An 18,998-nucleotide genomic window follows, 5' to 3' on the forward strand; every position below is an offset into this window, starting at 1 on the left:
CACATGGTTAACTAATCACAATGTATTTACAGTGTAATGTACAGTATGTATAACTATAAGGCGGAATTAATGTTGAAAGAGTTTTCCAAGAAAATAAAGCAAATAAACAAATAAATAGACAAAAATGTGCCAACTAAGTTTTAATTTATATTTTTTATAACATTGGATGTTGCACATTGAAATGCACGTTATTAGAAATGAAACTACCCTTTAAATGTTATTATTTACAGATAATGTTTTATATAGATTTCTGTTTTTGACTGTAAAGACCTTTATGATAGAAGGAAATAAAAGTCGAATATTATGACCTTATGTATATTTATGTGCACAGACGCAACAAAACAGGGCTCCTGTTTGACTTTAGTATGTATATTTGTTTTCTTTTGTATCTGTGGTTATTCAAATTCAAAATATTAATAATCTGGAAAAGTCATAAAAAATCTCATCAGATTTTCGCCTGAGGTAAATGTTTAGGAAAACGTTCTTAAATGGCGCTCCAGGTGTCGCGCGTGCTCTTCCGTGATTGGTCAGATGCTACGAGACCAGCGTCGTCATCCTCAAACTCTCGCGATAACACCGTGAGATCTCCAGGCAACGTGCTGACTGATCTCGGATCAGCGTAGGACTGTTTGATTCTATTGTTGAGTCGACTCCAATTCGTATTCCAACCAAGGAATCGATTAAGACGATTACACTTTTCACGGTCATTTTTTTCATTCAAATAGCTTACTCTAAACATTTAATAAACTTTAGATCCCATATTTGTAATGCCTTAGTGCGAAAGTTTAACTGCTGATTTTTTAATTTTTTGACTTTTTTTTTTTTTGCGGTATAGAATCGGTTTGCTCCAGGAATCGGAGAGTCGACTCTTTTGGGATTGACTCCTAGGCTCATCATTCCAAGGTTCCTGATTGAGCCAGAGAGTTAGTAATGGCTTGTTGCATTAGTTGGACTGAGGACGAAGTTGTTTCTACGAGCTTTTAAGTTTTCTTCTTTGATTTGTAAGTATTTTCCTATTCAGATCTCAGCTCTTAAACATATTAATAAACAGGATGTGTGTGTGTGTGTGTGTGTGTGTATATACCATTTCAGCAAAATAACATTTATATAGTTATATACAGTTATGATTTGCTCTCATTCTGTCAAAGAACACATGAATTGTGATATTATTTTCTTTTTTAAATAATTACTAATATTTTTTCATTTATTATGAATATGTGCTGTGCTTAAAATGTTTTTACTGTTATTTATTTATTTATTTATTTATTTATTTATTTACAATTGTAACACATGTATCTTAAAGTGTAGGGCTTGTACAATATATCATTTCAGACATTATCAACAACTGTGACACTTTAGGCAAAATATGCACAATATACACAATCCATAAACGTCTTATTGTGTTGTGTTTTGATCATCCTAATCCATCCATTTCACACAGTCCCCAGATGTTCGTACCTGTTTTATATACAATCCTCAACTTTTAATAGAATGCAAAGCACATCTTTTTTTTAATTAGGATTCATATGTGTAGTGTTTATTGTAGCAGGTTTGGGGAATATTCCTGTTTATACGGCTCTCTCCATCTCTCTTTCTTTCCAGCAGCACATTTTCATATATTTGCAGGTCTCAAATGTGTGTCTTTGGGCTTGCCAGTTCTCTTAAAGCAACAGATCTTCACTCACGATTGCTTAATATGTATATATATATCTATATATAGATTTTAACCATTTTAGTATTCCTTATAAATCTCTATCTTTCCCTGCTTTTCTGCTTCTGGATGCAGACCTCAAGTCTCAATGAGCGTAAGTGCATTTCACTGAGTAGACGTGTTTATTTTGAACCCTTTTTCCACTAACACGGTTCTGGTGGCTTCATAGATCCCGCAAAGCTCGCTAAGAATCTGCTTCTGCTTCCACTGGATTGAGAGACGTACCGTTATAACCATATTGTATTATACAGTGCTTTTTTTTGTTTTTTTATTTTTAATGAATTTGCAAAGATGTCAAACAAACTTCTTCCACGTTGTCATTATGGGGTATTGTTTGTAGAATTTTGAGGAAAATAATGACGCGAATCCATTTTGGAGTAAGGCTATAACATAACAAAATGTGGGAAAAGTGAAGCGCTGTGAATACATTCCGGATGCACGGTAGCGTTAGTATTAACGTCGGTAATGTAGAAATGATTTTTTTTAAGCCAAGAACCTTGGAAAACATGCAGAACAGTTTGAGAACCTGCCCCATGAGCGTTTTATTGGTGGACAATGGGTTTCCGTGTCCTACCATATGTCTTCTGTGATGTCTCAGTGACGTGTTTATAATTCCCTAACCTTTGTCTCGATCCTTTGTTCCCTTTGCAGGTGCTTAGTAGCCTTCTGTGTTTTCTGGAGATCCACTCCTTCGCCCAGCGTTCTCTCTCAGGAACTCCGAGGACCACTCGGCGCCATGAACTGGGCATTCCTCCAGGGTCTTCTAAGCGGGGTCAACAAATATTCGACAGCATTTGGGCGCATCTGGCTGTCCGTGGTCTTTTTGTTCCGCATCATGGTGTTCGTGGTGGCTGCAGAGAAGGTGTGGGGTGATGACCAGAAGGATTTCACGTGTAACACGGCACAGCCGGGTTGCCACAACGTATGCTACGACCACTACTTCCCCATCTCACACATTCGCCTGTGGGCTCTGCAGCTGATCTTCGTGACGTGTCCGTCACTGCTGGTGGTGCTGCACGTCGCGTACCGCGAGGAACGCGAGCGCAAACACCGTGTCAAGAATGGCAAAGCTTGTAGCCGGCTTTATCAGAATACAGGCAAGAAGCGTGGCGGACTCTGGTGGACCTACGTGCTTTCGCTGGTCTTCAAAATGGGTGTAGACGGTTCCTTTGTCTTCCTGGTGTACTATCTGTACGAGGGCTACGACTTCCCGACGCTGATTAAGTGTTCGGAGACGCCGTGCCCCAACGTTGTGGACTGCTTTATCTCCAGGCCCACCGAGAAGAGGCTCTTTACACTCTTCATGGTGGTCACCAGTGTGGTGTGCATCCTGCTCTCGCTCTGCGAGATCCTCTACCTGGTGGGCAAGCGATGCCACGAGCGCATCCAGAAGTTCAAGGGTTCCAGGCAGGTGGCTCGTGCCACCTCCATTCACAGCACCAAGAACCCAAATTTACTGTTGGATGGCAATCAGCAGAGGGGAAAAGTGCCGTCATACGCAGTCTCGCTAGCACAATGAGGAAACTGATTCTCGAACTGGAGAGGAACCGGAAAGGAACCTGAGACGGACTTGCCACAAACTCAACACACAGGATGATGGTGACCAGTAACTCACGGTGTTTTACCAAATGGGTTTCGCAATCCAGTAGTGAGACTGAGACTGAGAACTGGTTTAATCTTAAGGAGGTTTATTTCAAAGAGCGATCTAGATGGACACACGGAGATTTGTACATAAATTTGACCGTATCTTGTGGCAGTTTGCCGACCGTTTCTTCCTCATACCGCTCAGTCACTCAGAATGGGGTGTAGCTCTATTACGCACATTTTTAACATGCATCTACACGTTCAAGCCTTTCGCCTTTCAGGAACGTTCCGAAGCTTTTGGGGCTTTGAATCAACGTCGACCAGGATGAAAAGCAGGCAAGGCCCTCTGTTTAAACCCGAAGCCGCCAGTCTCTCATTGTCGACTCGGGAAAGAAAAGAAAAGTGTGTAAATACCGAAAGATGATCGTCTCACACCCTAAAGCGAGGAAGAGCGAGCAGGCAGTGACGCTGTAGTGATCGCGTCTGTCCTGATTTTTCCCGTTTTTATCAGTCGGTATTGCGTTGTTTTTGGGTTTTTTTCACGCGGTGCCGAAGCTGCTCAGATATTTAAATTGCGAATAAAAAAAATTGAAAAGTATTTAAAAAAAAAAAAAAAAGAGAGAGAGAGAAAAATCAGCAATATGTTTAAAAGAGAAGGTTCGAGGTACTGAATGCTAGCTCTCATTTCTCACAACAAATGAGGAATAAAGAGGCAGGTAGCGTGCACGGAGGAGCGCTTACGACGTGAAATTTTCTCCTAACAAATGTATCTTAAACGTGCGTAAAATCTCAAAACGTTCCTTATTCATGTGAGTGATAAAAGGGTATACGCTGTACACATCTGTTCATCATTTCGTGTCCGTCACACGCAAAGGACGAGTCCCAGGAGCTCGTCATTTTTTGGCAGGACATATCAACTAGAATCCCATTGTAACCAAAGAAGCTCGATGACTCATCTGTACCATTACGTCTGAATCTGGTTTGTCTTTGGAGGAAACCAGAAGCCTTTGGCCCACAGAGGCTGCCTGAGGTTTGTGTTAGTCGTTAAGCTTGAATGGAGCTTTGTTTAGTTTCAAAACGTGTGTTACAGCATTCCTCTGAGAACAAGCACAACCCCACACCAGCTCGTGAAATATCCATGCATTGTTTTGTTTTTTTTTAAATATATATATATATACACACACTCCTGTGAAAAAATAAGTACACCCCACGGACATTGTCGGCTTTTTTTTCTTCTAGCGCTTCTTAATAAAGTTGATATACCTGAACAAAACCACAAGGGAAATTAGCGTTATCAATTATTTATTCAGCAGAAATATCAATAGATGTGATATTCTTCTGCGGAAACAAGTAAGTACAGCCTTGGCTTCAGAAGCGAGTCCACCAGGGCTTGCTGGGATTTCTGACCGCTCTTCCATGCAATATTCTTTCAGTTGCAAGGTGTTTGAGGGTTTTCTTGCATGCTCTGCCCCGTTTCAAACCCCCTCACAACATTTCAATGGGATTCATTTCAATGGGATTCAAATGGATTTGCTCGTGTGCTTAGGATCATTATCCTGTTCAAAAGTCCACTTTCGGTTCATCTTCAGCTTTCAGACAGATGGCCTCACGTTATCTTCAAGCACTCTTTGATATGATGCAGAATTCATAGTTGAATCAATGAATGTAAGCTGTCCAGTCCCTGAGGCAGCGAAGCAACCCTAAACCATAACATTTCCACCACCGTGTTTTCACAGTTGGTATGAGGTGCTTCTCCTGAAAAGCTGTCTTTGGTCTGCGAAAAAACATTTCTGCTGTTACTGTGGCCAAACGACTCTATCTTTGATTCGTCTGTCCAGAGCACTTTATTCCAAAAGGCCTGGTCTTTACCTATACGCTCATCGGCAAACTGTAATCTTACAAAGGTTTTTTCCTGGCACGCCTCCCATGCAGGTCAAATCTGTGCAATCTCTTCCTGATTGTAGAAGCGTCCACTTTGACACCAACAGTTGCGAGACTTCCTAGCAGATCCTGTGAGGAAATTTTGGAGTTCTCGGAGACTTCTTTTCGCATCGGACGTTCTACTCTCAGGCTGAATTTGCTGGGACGGCCAGTCCTGGACGAATTGGCAGTCGTTCATCGAAATTTTCCGTACGGTGCAACGATGCATTTCAAATCATTTGGAGATGTTTTTAAACCCCTCGCCAGACTCATAGGCATCCACGACCTTTTTTTCCGAAGGCCTTACAGAACTCTTTAGATCTTGGCATGATGACACCACACCCCTCAATGACAAAGGGAACACCAGCCAGAGAGGGGTATAAATAAGACCAGTTCCACCGGCACTCCCTAAGCAGGTTCTAATCACTGGAGCACAATCTTCAACACCTGATTCTGATTTTATGGATTTGAAGCTGTGAGAAATGAAGGGGTGTACTTACTTTTTTCCCATGTGACTGATCTGTTTGTTGGGGTTTTTTTTTTTTGTTGTTGTTCATTAAAATTGTGAAAATTACTACAAAATGTCGAGTTTATGTGTCATTTGACAGAGTGTATCACCTTTACTACTAGGCACTGTTTCAAAGAGGATCAAATGTCTGCTTGTCCAAATATGTCAAAAAAAACAAAACAAAAAGCCAACAATTCCCATAGGGTGTACTTATTTTTTCACACGTATATATTCTTGAACTGTTTACGATCTGTTTATAATCACAACCGATGTCAGGTCGAGGATGTAAACAAGTATCTTACTGCCAAGCCTGCTGACGACTTCTTTTTTTTTTTTTTTTGCACAACTATTTCTGGATGTTATTTTATATACAAATGTTGTTGTTGTTGTTGTTGTTTTGTGTACGTGTAATTGTTCCTACGTTCTTTTTTGATTGCATACTTCGCGTTCCTTGGTTCACATTCATACAAGGAAACTTAAATGCTGAATCATGTTCGATATTCCTGCGCTCCTCACGCCGCAAGCTGTAGGTCCTCAGGGAATTGTATGCCTTCGAGATCATTAGAAAAATGCTATGGTTTGTGTGTGTGTGTGTGTGTGTGTGTGTGTGTGTGTGGTTTTTAAAAAAAAAAAAAAAGGAAACACAATTCAGCAATCGGAGAGCTCGAACTATCTGTGCATGAACTGAACTGTGTCGACCAGCAAATCCTCCAGATGTTGTTAAGAGAGGAAAGAATTTGGGTTTTTTTTTTGTTTTTTTTTGGAGCTGGTAAGAATGTATCCTCCGAATGTAAACCAGCCTCACTGTGGATTTCCTCTCTTTGGCGTCCGTCTTCCTGGCATTCCTTTTTAGGGGTTTTTTTTTGTTTGTTTACTCTGTGCTGCCTGAAATGTTAACATTTCTCAATTAAAGCCTGTTTTCTACATTATTAATCATGTGTGCTGTTTTCTCGTCATGCTATCCTCTTCGACACGTAACGAATAAAAAGATTTGGAACGCGCTATTATAGGAAAGGACGAGGAAACAGTCGGTCCTTCACTTCCGTCGGCAATTAAGAAGAAAGCACGGCTCGTCCCGACTCCACGACGGAATATAATCTGTCCTAGAGAACTGACACTGGAGACTCCTTCCTTAAACGTTCTTATCTCTTACGTCTGAATCGGTTTGTTATTAGTTGTCACTGTAGAAGTGATTGATAACTAGTGCGTTCATATAAACCTGTGGCTTTGAAGCTGTGCTACCGTCAGAGTTGCTGTTATTAAAAAAAAAATGAATCGACTCCTTCTGACCAATCAGAATCAAGGTTTCAGGTAGTGTAGTGTAGAATGTTATTAAGTCATACTGTTTTAGAGCTTGGCCCTTGGATTACAGTTTGATCGGACCCTCATCACACACGGAGATTGTTCGTATTTCTGTTGTAAACCGACATGCCCTGAATTTTTTCACGTCAAAATTTGTAAGCAGATCTTTAAAAAAAAAAAACCTGAAATATGACGCTTGCGTAAGTATTCAACCCTTTCAGATTGGTGCTTGGTAGAACCATGTTTTGCTGCAGTAACAGCTGTACGTGTGTTGAGGTTAGTCCAGTTCCTTCCAACTCTGCACACTGTTTGGGATTTTCACCCATTCTTCCTGGCAGATTTGCTCCAGGTTCTTCGGGTTGGATGGATATTGTTTCTTGACTCCATTCTTCAAACGGATTCAGATGACTTGAACACTGTAGAACATTTCTCTTTTTGTCTTTAACCACTGCTGCATTGCTTTGGCCTTGGGTTTGGGACCACGGTCCTGCTGAATGGTCTCTAATTCCAGACTGCTGGGACTACGGCTGTTTCTAAGGCCATACAGACTTCATATAAATCCATAATGAACTTTTTCACACTATCTGTTGTTACCCAGATGAGGATGGGTTCCCTTCTGAGTCGGGTTCCTCTCAAGGTTTCTTCCTCTTAAAACATCTTAGGGAGTTTTTCCTTGCCCCCGTCGCCACTCAGTGGCTTGCTCAGTTGGGATAAATTCACACCTTTAATATCTGTATACCATGTTGATATTTCTGTAAAGCTGCTTTGAGACAATGTCTATTGTAAAAAGCGCTATACAAATACAATTGAATTGAATTGAATTGAATTGAAGTTTCTCCCAAGCTTCTCTTCAGTTTTTTTTGGGGTTTTTTTCCCCACACCACACCGAAGCAGTATACTTTGTAACGCCCGCATGTTTTTTTTTTCCCTCCATCCATTCTCCCTTCTAAATTCTTGTCAAGAAGCCCAGGTTCTAAGGAAGAAAAGCATCCCCAGAGCATGATGCTGCCACCACCGTGTTTTAATTGTACGTATGACCTGCATTAGGTTTGCACCACACTTAGTGTTTTTAATCTTGCCCAATCTGGATCTTGGTCTCATCACACCAAAAAAAAAAACCCCACATCTCCACTGGGTCACTCTTGTGCTTCCATATGGTTTCTGTCCATCCACCTTCTCGTACAGTCTTCAGTTATGCAGAACTCATGAAATGATTATCTGCTGCACCTTCACTCCACTCTCAGCCCGAGTGATCGCTGGCCTCACTGTGGGTTCCTTCACCAGGTCACCAGTCCCTGTCGTTGTTTTCGCACTTGACTTTTCGAGGGAGGATCTTGTCTAGGCAGTGTTTGGGTGGTGCGATGAAGCTTCCACTTCCTGACTCTTGATCCAACAGTGCTTACTGGGATGTCCAACCTCTATATAATTGTACACCCTATTCCTAAATTATAAAAGTTCTATTACCTTCTCTCGAACGTCCTTACGATGCTCCTTGGTCTTCATTTTCACTCCTTTCCGTCAATCTTGCGGTCTCTTCTACGACAGTTCAGTCGAGGTCCAGAAAATGGGAGCCGTTTTAATATTTATCAGTTGAAAACCCAATCGTCATTGACGTGTGTCCTTGTTAAGACGGTTTCTTTCATCTATATTGTTTTATCGCTGAACCATAAAATCATTTTCAACTCATTATAAGAGGGAGTCCAGGGGTGTATATGCGCTGAAGTTTTTGAGCTTGGAACCTAGTGACCAAGGAGGTTGTGGGTTTGAATCACAGGATTTTTGAGCCCTCTGACAAGTTCCTCGACTGCTCAGCTGTTGAGTCTGATCCCCAAGGTCGTACAACCTACGCAAATTATAAGACCAGCAGCTCAAGAGTGACGAGTTGATCACAAAGCATAACACGGTTTATGGATTCAAGGTCTTCAAGCCGAAGAACAGAATTTCCTGTTATGTTCAACGCCCTGCTTTTGTTGAACTGGTAGGTCATGTGACGGTTATGAAACGTTCCACTCATGTCAAACCCTCCCAAAAAAAAACCACCGTTACGGCGTTACCATGGTAAACAACACGTTCAATATCAACATTACATATTTCAACTGTTCCACGGAAAGCTCTTATCATAGACGGTGGGATTTAACCTCCCAACCTTGTAGTCATGACAACCACACCTGTAATAACAATTTTATCTTTACACTCACATAAATCTAAACTCTTCCTCTCAGCCGCATCCCTCTTTCTCTTCCACTCCGGTATGAAAGGATGAAGGTATTGTTGCACCGGCATGTGTAGGCATGTATAGGAGGGACGCCTTGCGTAACCACCGGCCTATCGAGTTTTTAAACGCATTCCTGTTCTACTTTCTCTGTCTCCTTTTGTCCTTCCATCTCTGTGTCACTGTCTCTTCCTTTGTTACCAGCGGTCTGTCACGCTATACCTAAACGAACATCTTTACCAGGTCCGCATGCTCTGAAATAAAAAGATACCAAAACTGTACTGTTCAGGGTGCCAAAACTTCTGTCAGGTTCCTCAAAAGTTCTACACAAACACAGACACACCCTCTGCCTGCACTGCTATTCCCTAAAGTCATCAAATATTTTCCCGTACTGGATCTGACAGGTTCAGATCCATGCGAATGCATGACCACGTGAAGATAGATAGACGTTTTCATGGAGATATGAATATTTCCGAGTAAAGAAAGAAGCACAAGTTCATACATGGCACGGTATTACACAACAGTCGTGTAGACTAAACTCCAGGAGCGAGTCATTTCTGCCGTTCCCTCGTTTATGTGTGGGGTTTGGATCGAGAGGGTTTTTGTGGTGAGTCAGTCCGGCGCATGGAGGTGGTTATGGCTGTGTTTTCATGGAGACGACAAATTCTCCGTTTTCCTGAGGAAGGGAGGGGAGGCCTTTGATGGGGGGGAAATCCTTGAAAAAGTGAACAGACAGTGCACACAGAAATACACAACTCAACAACTCAGTGTGCTGCACTGAAGAGGGTTTAAAGTGTAGATGCATACGTACATTTATATACAGAAACAAACACGAAAGGTAAAAAGAAAATGGTATACATTTATGAACTAGATAGATAGATAGACAGATAGACAGACAGACCGATAGATAGATAGATAGATAGTCAGACAGACAGTCAGTCAGTCAGACAGACAGACATAGTCAGACAGACAGACAGACAGACAGACAGACAGATAGTCAGTCAGACAGACAGATAGATAGTCAGTCAGACAGACAGACAGCTAGTCAGTCAGTTTGACAGACAGACAGACCGATAGATAGATAGATAGTCAGACAGACAGACAGACAGACAGACAGATAGTCAGTCAGTCAGTCAGACAGACAGACAGATAGTCAGTCAGACAAACAGACAGATAGTCAGTCAGTCAGACAGACAGATAGTCAGTTAGACAGACAGACAGATAGTCAATTAGACAGACAGACAGATAGTCAGTCAGACAGACAGACAGATAGTCAGTCAGACAGACAGACAGACAGTCAGTCAGACAGACAGACAGTCAGTTAGACAGACAGACAGACAGATAGTCAGTTAGACAGACAGACAGTCAGTTAGACAGACAGACAGATAGTCAATTAGACAAACAGACAGATAGTCAGACAGACAGACAGACAGACAGACAGTCAATTAGACAGACAGACAGATAGTCAGTCAGACAGACAGACAGATAGTCAGTTAGACAGACAGATAGTCAGTTAGACAGACAGACAGTCAGTTAGACAAACAGACAGATAGTCAGTCAGTCAGACAGACAGATAGTCAGTTAGACAGACAGACAGATAGTCAATTAGACAAACAGACAGATAGTCAGTCAGACAGACAGACAGATAGTCAGTTAGACAGACAGACAGATAGTCAGTCAGACAGACAGACAGATAGTCAGTCAGACAGACAGACAGACAGATAGTCAGTTAGACAGACAGCTAGTCAGTCAGTCAGTCAGACAGATAGATAGATGTGGAAAACATTATAAATATTATATTAAAAGGTCTAACATTTATAGGCATATTTATTCTACATTAATTATAGTTTATAATACAGTTGTGCCCAAAAGTTTGCGTACCCCTTGCAGAATCTTCGAAATCTTAATACTGTTAACAAAATTTTGTTAACAGTATAACAGTACGTCGTTACTCGTCCAGGTAACGACACACAGTATTAAGAATCAAGAGTGTGTAAACTTTTGAACGGGGTAATTTTTTTTTTATAAATTCAGCTATTATCTTGTCTTGTGGACTGTATGTAAACATCTGTAATGTGAAATAGCTTCTTCAGGACAGGACTTAATGAAAAACAACATGGGATTATTATGATCCGTCTCATTTTATTAACAGTATTAAGATTTAGCCGATTCTACAGGGGGTACGCAAACTTTTGGGCACAACTGTATATATATATATATATATATATATATATATATATATATATATATATATATATATATATATATAAATAAAAGTGCTAAGATGTTTTTAAAATCTAAAAATCTAAAAATAAAAAAATAAAAAGCAAGAAACGAGGAAAAAGTCTTATCAGTGCAGTCATGCTGAAGCGAATTAAATCCTCCAGATTTTCCTGTTTGCGTACTTTTCCAACACTTTTTTTTTGTTTCCTTACGTTAAACACACACCCAAACTATTATATTTCTCTGACTACACCTATTATCTTTTTAAATCATCGCTTCCTAATAGCTTTTACTGTAAGGGGGAAATCTGAAGGTCATAAACATGTGTTGCATAAAAGTACAGGATTAACGCCTTTGGTACTAAACTTATACTTACAGAGCGACTTACATTTAATCTCATTTATACAAGTGGAGGGTTAGGGGCCTTGCTCACAGGCCCAACAATGGCAGCTTGGCAGTGCTGTGATTTAAACTCATGACCTTCCAATCAGTATTCCAACACCTTAACCACTGAGACACCACTGCCCAGAAAAAGTTTAAAGCAACTTGAACTAACATGCCCGTACATTCACAGGCAGAGAACCGAATCCGTACGAAGTCCCTACGATCACAATATCAGATAGGATCGTCGCATGCAAGTTCTGGGCGAGTTGAGACACAGCCTGTTTATGGGTACGGTTCTTTTGGTAGAACACGTAGAACAGGTGTGTTACTGTGAGTTTTACAGAAACACCTTGGCTTTAAGTCAACATAGGACGCATCTGATCCTGATCTAGTCCGACTGCTGTTCACGTCTATTAGAACCAGTTTTAAAGAAGAGCCTAGATAAGAGGCCACGTTTACAGTTAAATGCTACTTTCAAGAAAGAAAAAGAAAGAAAGAAAGAAAGGGGAAAAGGTACTAAACTGCACCTTATATATATTCATACTTGGATCATGCTCAAGGGTACGCTTTTGTACCTTTAGTATCTTTCACCTGAGTTAGTGGATGCAGTGTACCTTGAAAACGAATTTATTTATCATCCATCCATCTTCTATACCGCTTTATCCTCTTCAGGGTCACGGGGAACCTGGAGTCTATCCCAGGGAGTATCGGGGGTACACAAGGCGGGGTACACCCTGGACAGTCACATACACACTCACACACCCATTCATACACTACGGACACTTTGGACACGCCAATCAGCCTACCATGCATGTCTTTGGACTGGGGGAGGAAACCGGAGTACCCGGAGGAAACCCCCGCAGCACGGGGAGAACTCCGCACACACAGGGCCACGGTGGGAATCGAACCCCCGACCCTGGAGGTGTGAGGCGAACGTGCCGACCACTAACCCACCGTGCTCCCTTTTATTTATCATTTTAGGCAAAAAATAAAAAAATAATAATTAATAGTGAAAACGAATGAATCGGAAATATAGAAATAATAAAAGGGTTCTCAGGACACGTTATGGTTTCCTCATTAACTTAAAGAGAGAACAAAAAGAGGCCGATGAGGGAACGTCAGTTTATAATGATGCTATATAAAGATAACAGCAGCTTATTTAATGGAAGTTCCACAAATGTAATATATAATGTGTCAGTCTTTAAGAAATAAAAAAATGGTTAGCCTTGAGAAGTGACTGATTACTGATAGAAGAGGAAATAAAGAGTTTGCTGTTATAGGAATATAATCCACTTCCAGGTGGTAACGGTAACTCTGGGTTATCCCCACGGATTATTTTCCTAAAACCGCACCCCCCAGTTGTGTTGGATTCCTTTCTCATTTCATGCGGTATAATTGCATTAATATTCATTCATCTACAGTCTGCCATATGTGGTCACGTCAAATGACTAGATTAAGTGCAATAATTGCTCATTCTACCTTCCTGTAAAATGAACAGTCGTGCTTATGCAACTTTTGATTCGTCATTCAAGCTAGACGACTACATCATTAAAAGTCATTTAATTAATAATCGAGTTGTCCAGCATTCCAGTTTGGAGTCTAAGTCTTGAGGAAAGAAATTCAACATTCAGAACATTACACTGCCTCCGCCGTATTTGAACTTAAATTTCTCATATATTCTCATAAAACTCATAAATTCAAATGTATTCATATTAATAATAAGTTACTGTTATCATGGGGCTGAGATGTGCAGGATTGGGGATTAGGTTCATTTAATAACAACATAATGCAAATGTAAAAAAAAATAGGCTTGGAAGTAATTATGCTTGAATCTGGCAACCTAATCTACTGCCTGCATTATACACTGTGTTTGGATGGAGCAGTAAAAAAGAAAAAAAAAAACTTTCTCCAACTTGGCAACCATGCATAATAAACCTTTCTATAGATATAGAGTAAACAATGTGCCATTGGTAAAGATATTACTGTGACAGATCATATCTAATTAATTTTTTAGTCCAATTTTTTCACCCCGCATTAAACGCCTAAGGAGTTAAAATCCGGAATCTGGCAACCCCATTTCCTAAGAGCAGGAGAATGTATACTCCACCCTCCCAAAATGATTTTGACCCACACTTCCAGCTTCAAGTCCTCTGAACTGCGGATAATTTCCACCGATAAGGCAATAAAACCGACCTGAGAGTGGAATCATTCCTTACATTACTGTAAGTAGACTTTCAGACCCAGTTTTATTCCATGTGTAGTGTAACTTCATGTACAGCAGACCAGGAATAGTAGTACAGACAAACCAATTATAGGCAGATAAAATCTATATAAACAAATATTGTTAGAAAACTGAAAGCGAAGATGTGTTTAAAGATACTAACACTACTACATGCACACTTTAAAAACCCAAATCAAAAAACAAAAACAAAACAACAACAGCACTGATTTATTTATCTATCTATTTATTTATTTATTTCTTTATATTCCACTACAGGACTGACTCCAGCACTAGCCACTATATTGACACACCTGAGTTATTCAAGGTCTATATATCTTATATCTACGCTGCATAAATAATAATTTTTTTTTAAAAAACTACACTTTTTAAAGCTTTTAAACAAAGTAAATACGGATCCAACACTAGTGTTTTGCAGTTCCTGTAAAAATCAAACTTTACAAAGTGTATAAACCTTCATAAATAAGTGTATAAATAAACCATACACAGGGATAATGTTAGTAGCTCGAGTTTGCTCGCTATATACACTTTATAAAGTTTGTTTAAAGAGAGAGAATAAGAAAAGAAAAGCTAGTGTTGATCGAACTCTCGCACTGTTGGAGTTGTACCTAGGTGGACTTAAGTGTTCGGACCATGTGGATTTTCTTAATGACTAACTTATTGCTCAAACTGTACTACAGGTTTGTTTGTTTTGCTTCTTTTTATAAGATTTTTTTTTATTGTTGTTGTTGTTGTTTTATTACTAGGGCACAGTGTGTGGAAATCTGAAGATTTGGTCAGTTATTATTCGGTTTGAGTAAGAGGTAAAGGTTCTGTTAAGCTGGTTTGACAACAGTAACAATAGTCAAACATTCCAAAAGATCTGCGTGTGCTTATAAAAGCAGGATTTCTGCTAATCGAGTGTGTGTTTTACGTTTATTCATAACATGCCGCGGTCATTTATACGACAAGTATGATCGAGGAACTTAAACTGGAACGTCGACTTTTTGAAAGAAAGAGAGAGAGAGAGAGAGAGAGAGGAAAAAAAAACGTGCTTAGGGGACCGTTTATATATTTGTTTTGTTTTTTTTAAGCTATGGTGAATTTCTTGAGCTAGCCTAGACTTCTGGTGTCGAGACATTGAGAGCGTATGTTTCAGAAATCGGTTTACTTTTTGGTCTCGGATTAAATCTCAGCGCTCGCAGTGACGTGAAACAGGTCCGCTTTATTAAACTGATGAGGAGGATACTTTGCAAGCTAAGACATAAGAAAAAATGACACAGGCATCGAGGCATATCGCTTCGACTGATTTTCAGATCAAATTCGACAATTTGCCGTTTATTCGAACTGAGCAGTTTGTTCATAAGCGTCATCTTTATGTTTTAACTGAATAGCGACGTGTGATTAGCTAGGAGGAATAACACTGGCTAGATTTCCACATGGCTAATGTTAGCTAGCTAGCTAGCAGCCAGATCATTTTACAATAGGAATTATGTTGTGTGTGTTTGTTTTTTGTTTGTTTGGTTTGGGGAAATTTTGGTCACTTTGTACCTTATACTAACCTTCTGTTTGTTTCTGGATTTTTTATTTTTTTTTCCTCCCCAGGTTGCATCGTCCGAAAAATCAATAGAGAAAGCTGAAAGAAGAATCGAGTACACAAGAGAGACAAATTAGAAGGAGTGGGAGAGAGAGAGATCAAGTGGTGTGAAGAAAAGATAAAGAGTATAAAAGGGAGCTTGAAGAAATCAGAGCCATGGACTGGAAGATGTTCCAGGCCCTGCTCAGCGGGGTGAACAAGTACTCGACGGCGTTCGGTCGCATCTGGCTCTCGGTGGTTTTCGTTTTCCGTGTCCTGGTGTACGTGGTGGCGGCAGAGCGAGTATGGGGTGACGATCAGAAGGACTTTGACTGTAATATCAAGCAGCCGGGCTGCCCCAACGTATGCTACGACTACTTCTTCCCCATCTCGCACATCCGTCTGTGGGCGCTGCAGCTCATTTTCGTCACGTGCCCGTCGCTCCTTGTGGTCATGCACGTCAAGTATCGGGATGAACGGGAACGCAAGTACCGTGCCAAACACGGCGCCGATGCCAAGCTCTACGATGACACGGGCAAGAAGCACGGTGGTCTCTGGTGGACCTACCTAATCAGTCTCTTTGTCAAGACAGGCATTGAGGTGGGCTTTCTCTACATCCTCCACCACATCTACCATAGCTTTCAGCTGCCACGAGTCGTCAAGTGCCAGATCTTCCCATGCCCCAACGTGGTGGATTGTTACATCGGCCGGCCCACTGAAAAGACCATGTTCACCTACTTCATGGTGGGCGCCTCAGGCATCTGCATTGTCCTCAACATCTGTGAGATCTTTTATCTTCTGGCCAAGCGCATCTCAGGTTGTGCCAAGAAGACGAAGACACATCACGAGCAAGCCGTGCCTCTGTGCAAGCATCAATTTCGGGACCAGGATAGCAACTGCACGTTCCCCATGCAAACCATGGAGCACAACCAGTACAAGCCCAAGGTCAATCTGAACGTCCCACCTATGGATTACAAGATGAGTGTTTACATGAGGGCTTCGGCTCCTAACCTTAGCTTGGCCTAACTTGGAGATCCACTCGTCTGTAGACAGAGAGAGAGAGAGCGCATGCACTTTGAGCACAAGAACAAGATGAAATCTGAGCTCTCGCCTGTGGTCCACAAACTTTTAGAGCATTTGCAGTGGAATCCCTCTGACCCTACCTTGCTTTAGGATGGAGATTCACTTGCTCGTAGTGTCAGATGGAGGTAAACGCAGGACTGATTGAGATCGACCCAGTCTCAGAACCATTTTCACGTCTCAAACTTCTTTTCCTTCTTGTCCTTGATGTCGATCTCCGGAAGCACTGTACATCACTTTATATCAAAACTTCATATATTATTTCAGATCAAGTCTCAGCAGTCATTAAAAATTCAGACGGATAATAAGGAGTTCCAAAAGCTTTCCGTAGATTTGGGTGAAACGTTGACACTAAACAACGACTGAAACACAATGGCTGAAACACACACACACACACACACACACACTAAACAACTAGGGATCACACTTTAGGCAGATTTGAATAAGTTAGCAGAGACAGCGTTAGCAAAAGCAAACATGGAGGTCTCAGCGAGTTGGTTCAAAGCTTCTCCAGTTGTCTTTTCCCCCCGCTTTGTCTGGTTCTTTGAATTATTGTCATACAGGCACTTCATTGTCCTCCATTAAGGATCTCCAGTACAGCGACACACACCTGTCTGCTGGTTTTTCTCTCTCTCTCTCTCTTTTCACTGGATATTGACTTGCCTGTTAGCCTTTTCCCCCCCACATTCTTTATTTTCAGAGTGTAGACAAAGACTAGCAAGGACAGAATCAGCCTGATGGTTATATATATTATATATTATATATATATATATATATAAAATCAAGAAGTAAAGTCTTGTGAACTTGGGCCGAAAGGACGAGAACGTACACACTTCTGAGCTTCACCGTTCCAGGCAGGGCAGATAGGGAGGATCTCCTACATGCCACTGTAATACCTTTACAGACCGGTCTTCTACACCTTCGGACTTCTGTCGGGATTTTAACGAGCGTCATGACATCATAGGTGTGAAGCAGGATTTTCCACAGCTCAGTAGAAATTTTTTTTGTGTGTGTTTATTTCATTTCCTAAACTACTGCCACGTAGCAGTTGTTGTTGTTGTTGTTGTTTTTTTTTAAATAATATTTTTTTTTTACAATAAACAAGAGTGGTAAATGGAATATTAATGTCTTCCAAGGTCTCATGGAATATGTTCTTACAGTCCGAACATTCCTACCTGAAAATTAGTAGGGCGTGGTGCTGGTATACATGAAAACAAAAACACTTCCGAGCTAACAAACAAACAAACACAGAGCACCCAGGAGACAGACAGCGTGAGATGCAGAGACAGATCTAATAAGCAAACATGGAATATATTATTATTATTATTATTAATATTAATAATAATAATAATAAGAAGAAGAATGACTATTTATAGAGCACTTATGATACAAAAATGCAGCTCAAAATACTTTATATTAAAACAACGCTACACAGGAAGAACGCTAATAAACCCATCAACAACAAACGTAAAAATAAAGCAGGTAATAAAATGAAACTTACGCAACTAATATTACAGTAATCAAAACAAATGAACTGTACGATGGAACGTTTTCTTGAGCTGTTTACTGAAAGTGGTAATTGAGGTCAGGGTGTGTCCCTGAACAAGAGTTATATAAACCCGGCTTTACATCAGAGACCGTTTGCCTGAGGGGGGGGGGGGGGTGTTAACATTCCAGACCTGCGCAGACTTGCCACGGATCAAAGCCGAGAAGGTTTCAGAACATCCATAGCAAATAATAATAATAATAATAATCATACGGATAACAATCAGGTAAATGCAGCACTAATGTGAACGTGCATGCGGTGCTACACACTGGCGAGAACGAGCAGATCCGTGCTTCTTCTCCAGTGTCGGGTTTATCCCAGCGGATTGTTTGCTCTTCATCGAGCCTTGACTAAGACGTCCGTGAGTCAGTGGCGTGTCGAGTCGAGTCAAGCCGAGGGACGTGGAATGTGAGAGTTTACTTAAAAGCGAATTGAGCCTGAAATGAACGGAACGAGAAAAGCTGCTTCTTCCTAAGGCCTTTAATTATGGAACAGTATGCTGCTTCATGTTTCCAGCTGTGGCCACATCAAGAGCTGTCTATTTTTATATATATATATATATATATATATATATATATAAATAAACAAAGTATATTATATAAAGAAGCGTCATATTTATGTCTTGTCCTTGGTCAATAAAAAGAAATTAAGAATTGTGTGTGTGTGTGTTTTTTTTTTTAACATTCGCCTCACACCTCCAGGGTCGGGGGTTCGATTCCCGCTGCGGCCCTGCG

At 40.7% G+C, this 18,998-nt stretch overlaps 2 protein-coding genes across 2 annotated transcripts; both read left to right on the top strand.

The window, feature by feature from the left end:
- The first annotated feature begins 663 nt into the window (after positions 1-663).
- gjb10 (gap junction protein beta 10) lies at positions 664-5,154 on the top strand. The gene is made up of 2 exons (XM_053632895.1): positions 664-1,001; positions 2,363-5,154. Exon 2 carries the CDS (start codon positions 2,448-2,450, stop codon positions 3,228-3,230), a length of 783 nt encoding a protein of 260 aa, XP_053488870.1. The 5' UTR covers positions 664-1,001; positions 2,363-2,447; the 3' UTR covers positions 3,231-5,154.
- An 8,742-nt stretch (positions 5,155-13,896) lies between these two features.
- Positions 13,897-18,497, top strand: gjb3 (gap junction protein beta 3). The gene is made up of 2 exons (XM_053632725.1): positions 13,897-14,066; positions 15,668-18,497. The coding sequence occupies exon 2, from the start codon at positions 15,816-15,818 to the stop codon at positions 16,662-16,664; it is 849 nt and encodes a 282-aa protein (XP_053488700.1). The 5' UTR covers positions 13,897-14,066; positions 15,668-15,815; the 3' UTR covers positions 16,665-18,497.
- The last annotated feature ends 501 nt before the right edge of the window (positions 18,498-18,998 follow it).

The sequence above is a fragment of the Ictalurus furcatus genome, chromosome 9 (genome assembly GCF_023375685.1).
Source record: "Ictalurus furcatus strain D&B chromosome 9, Billie_1.0, whole genome shotgun sequence".
NCBI lineage: Eukaryota > Metazoa > Chordata > Actinopteri > Siluriformes > Ictaluridae > Ictalurus > Ictalurus furcatus.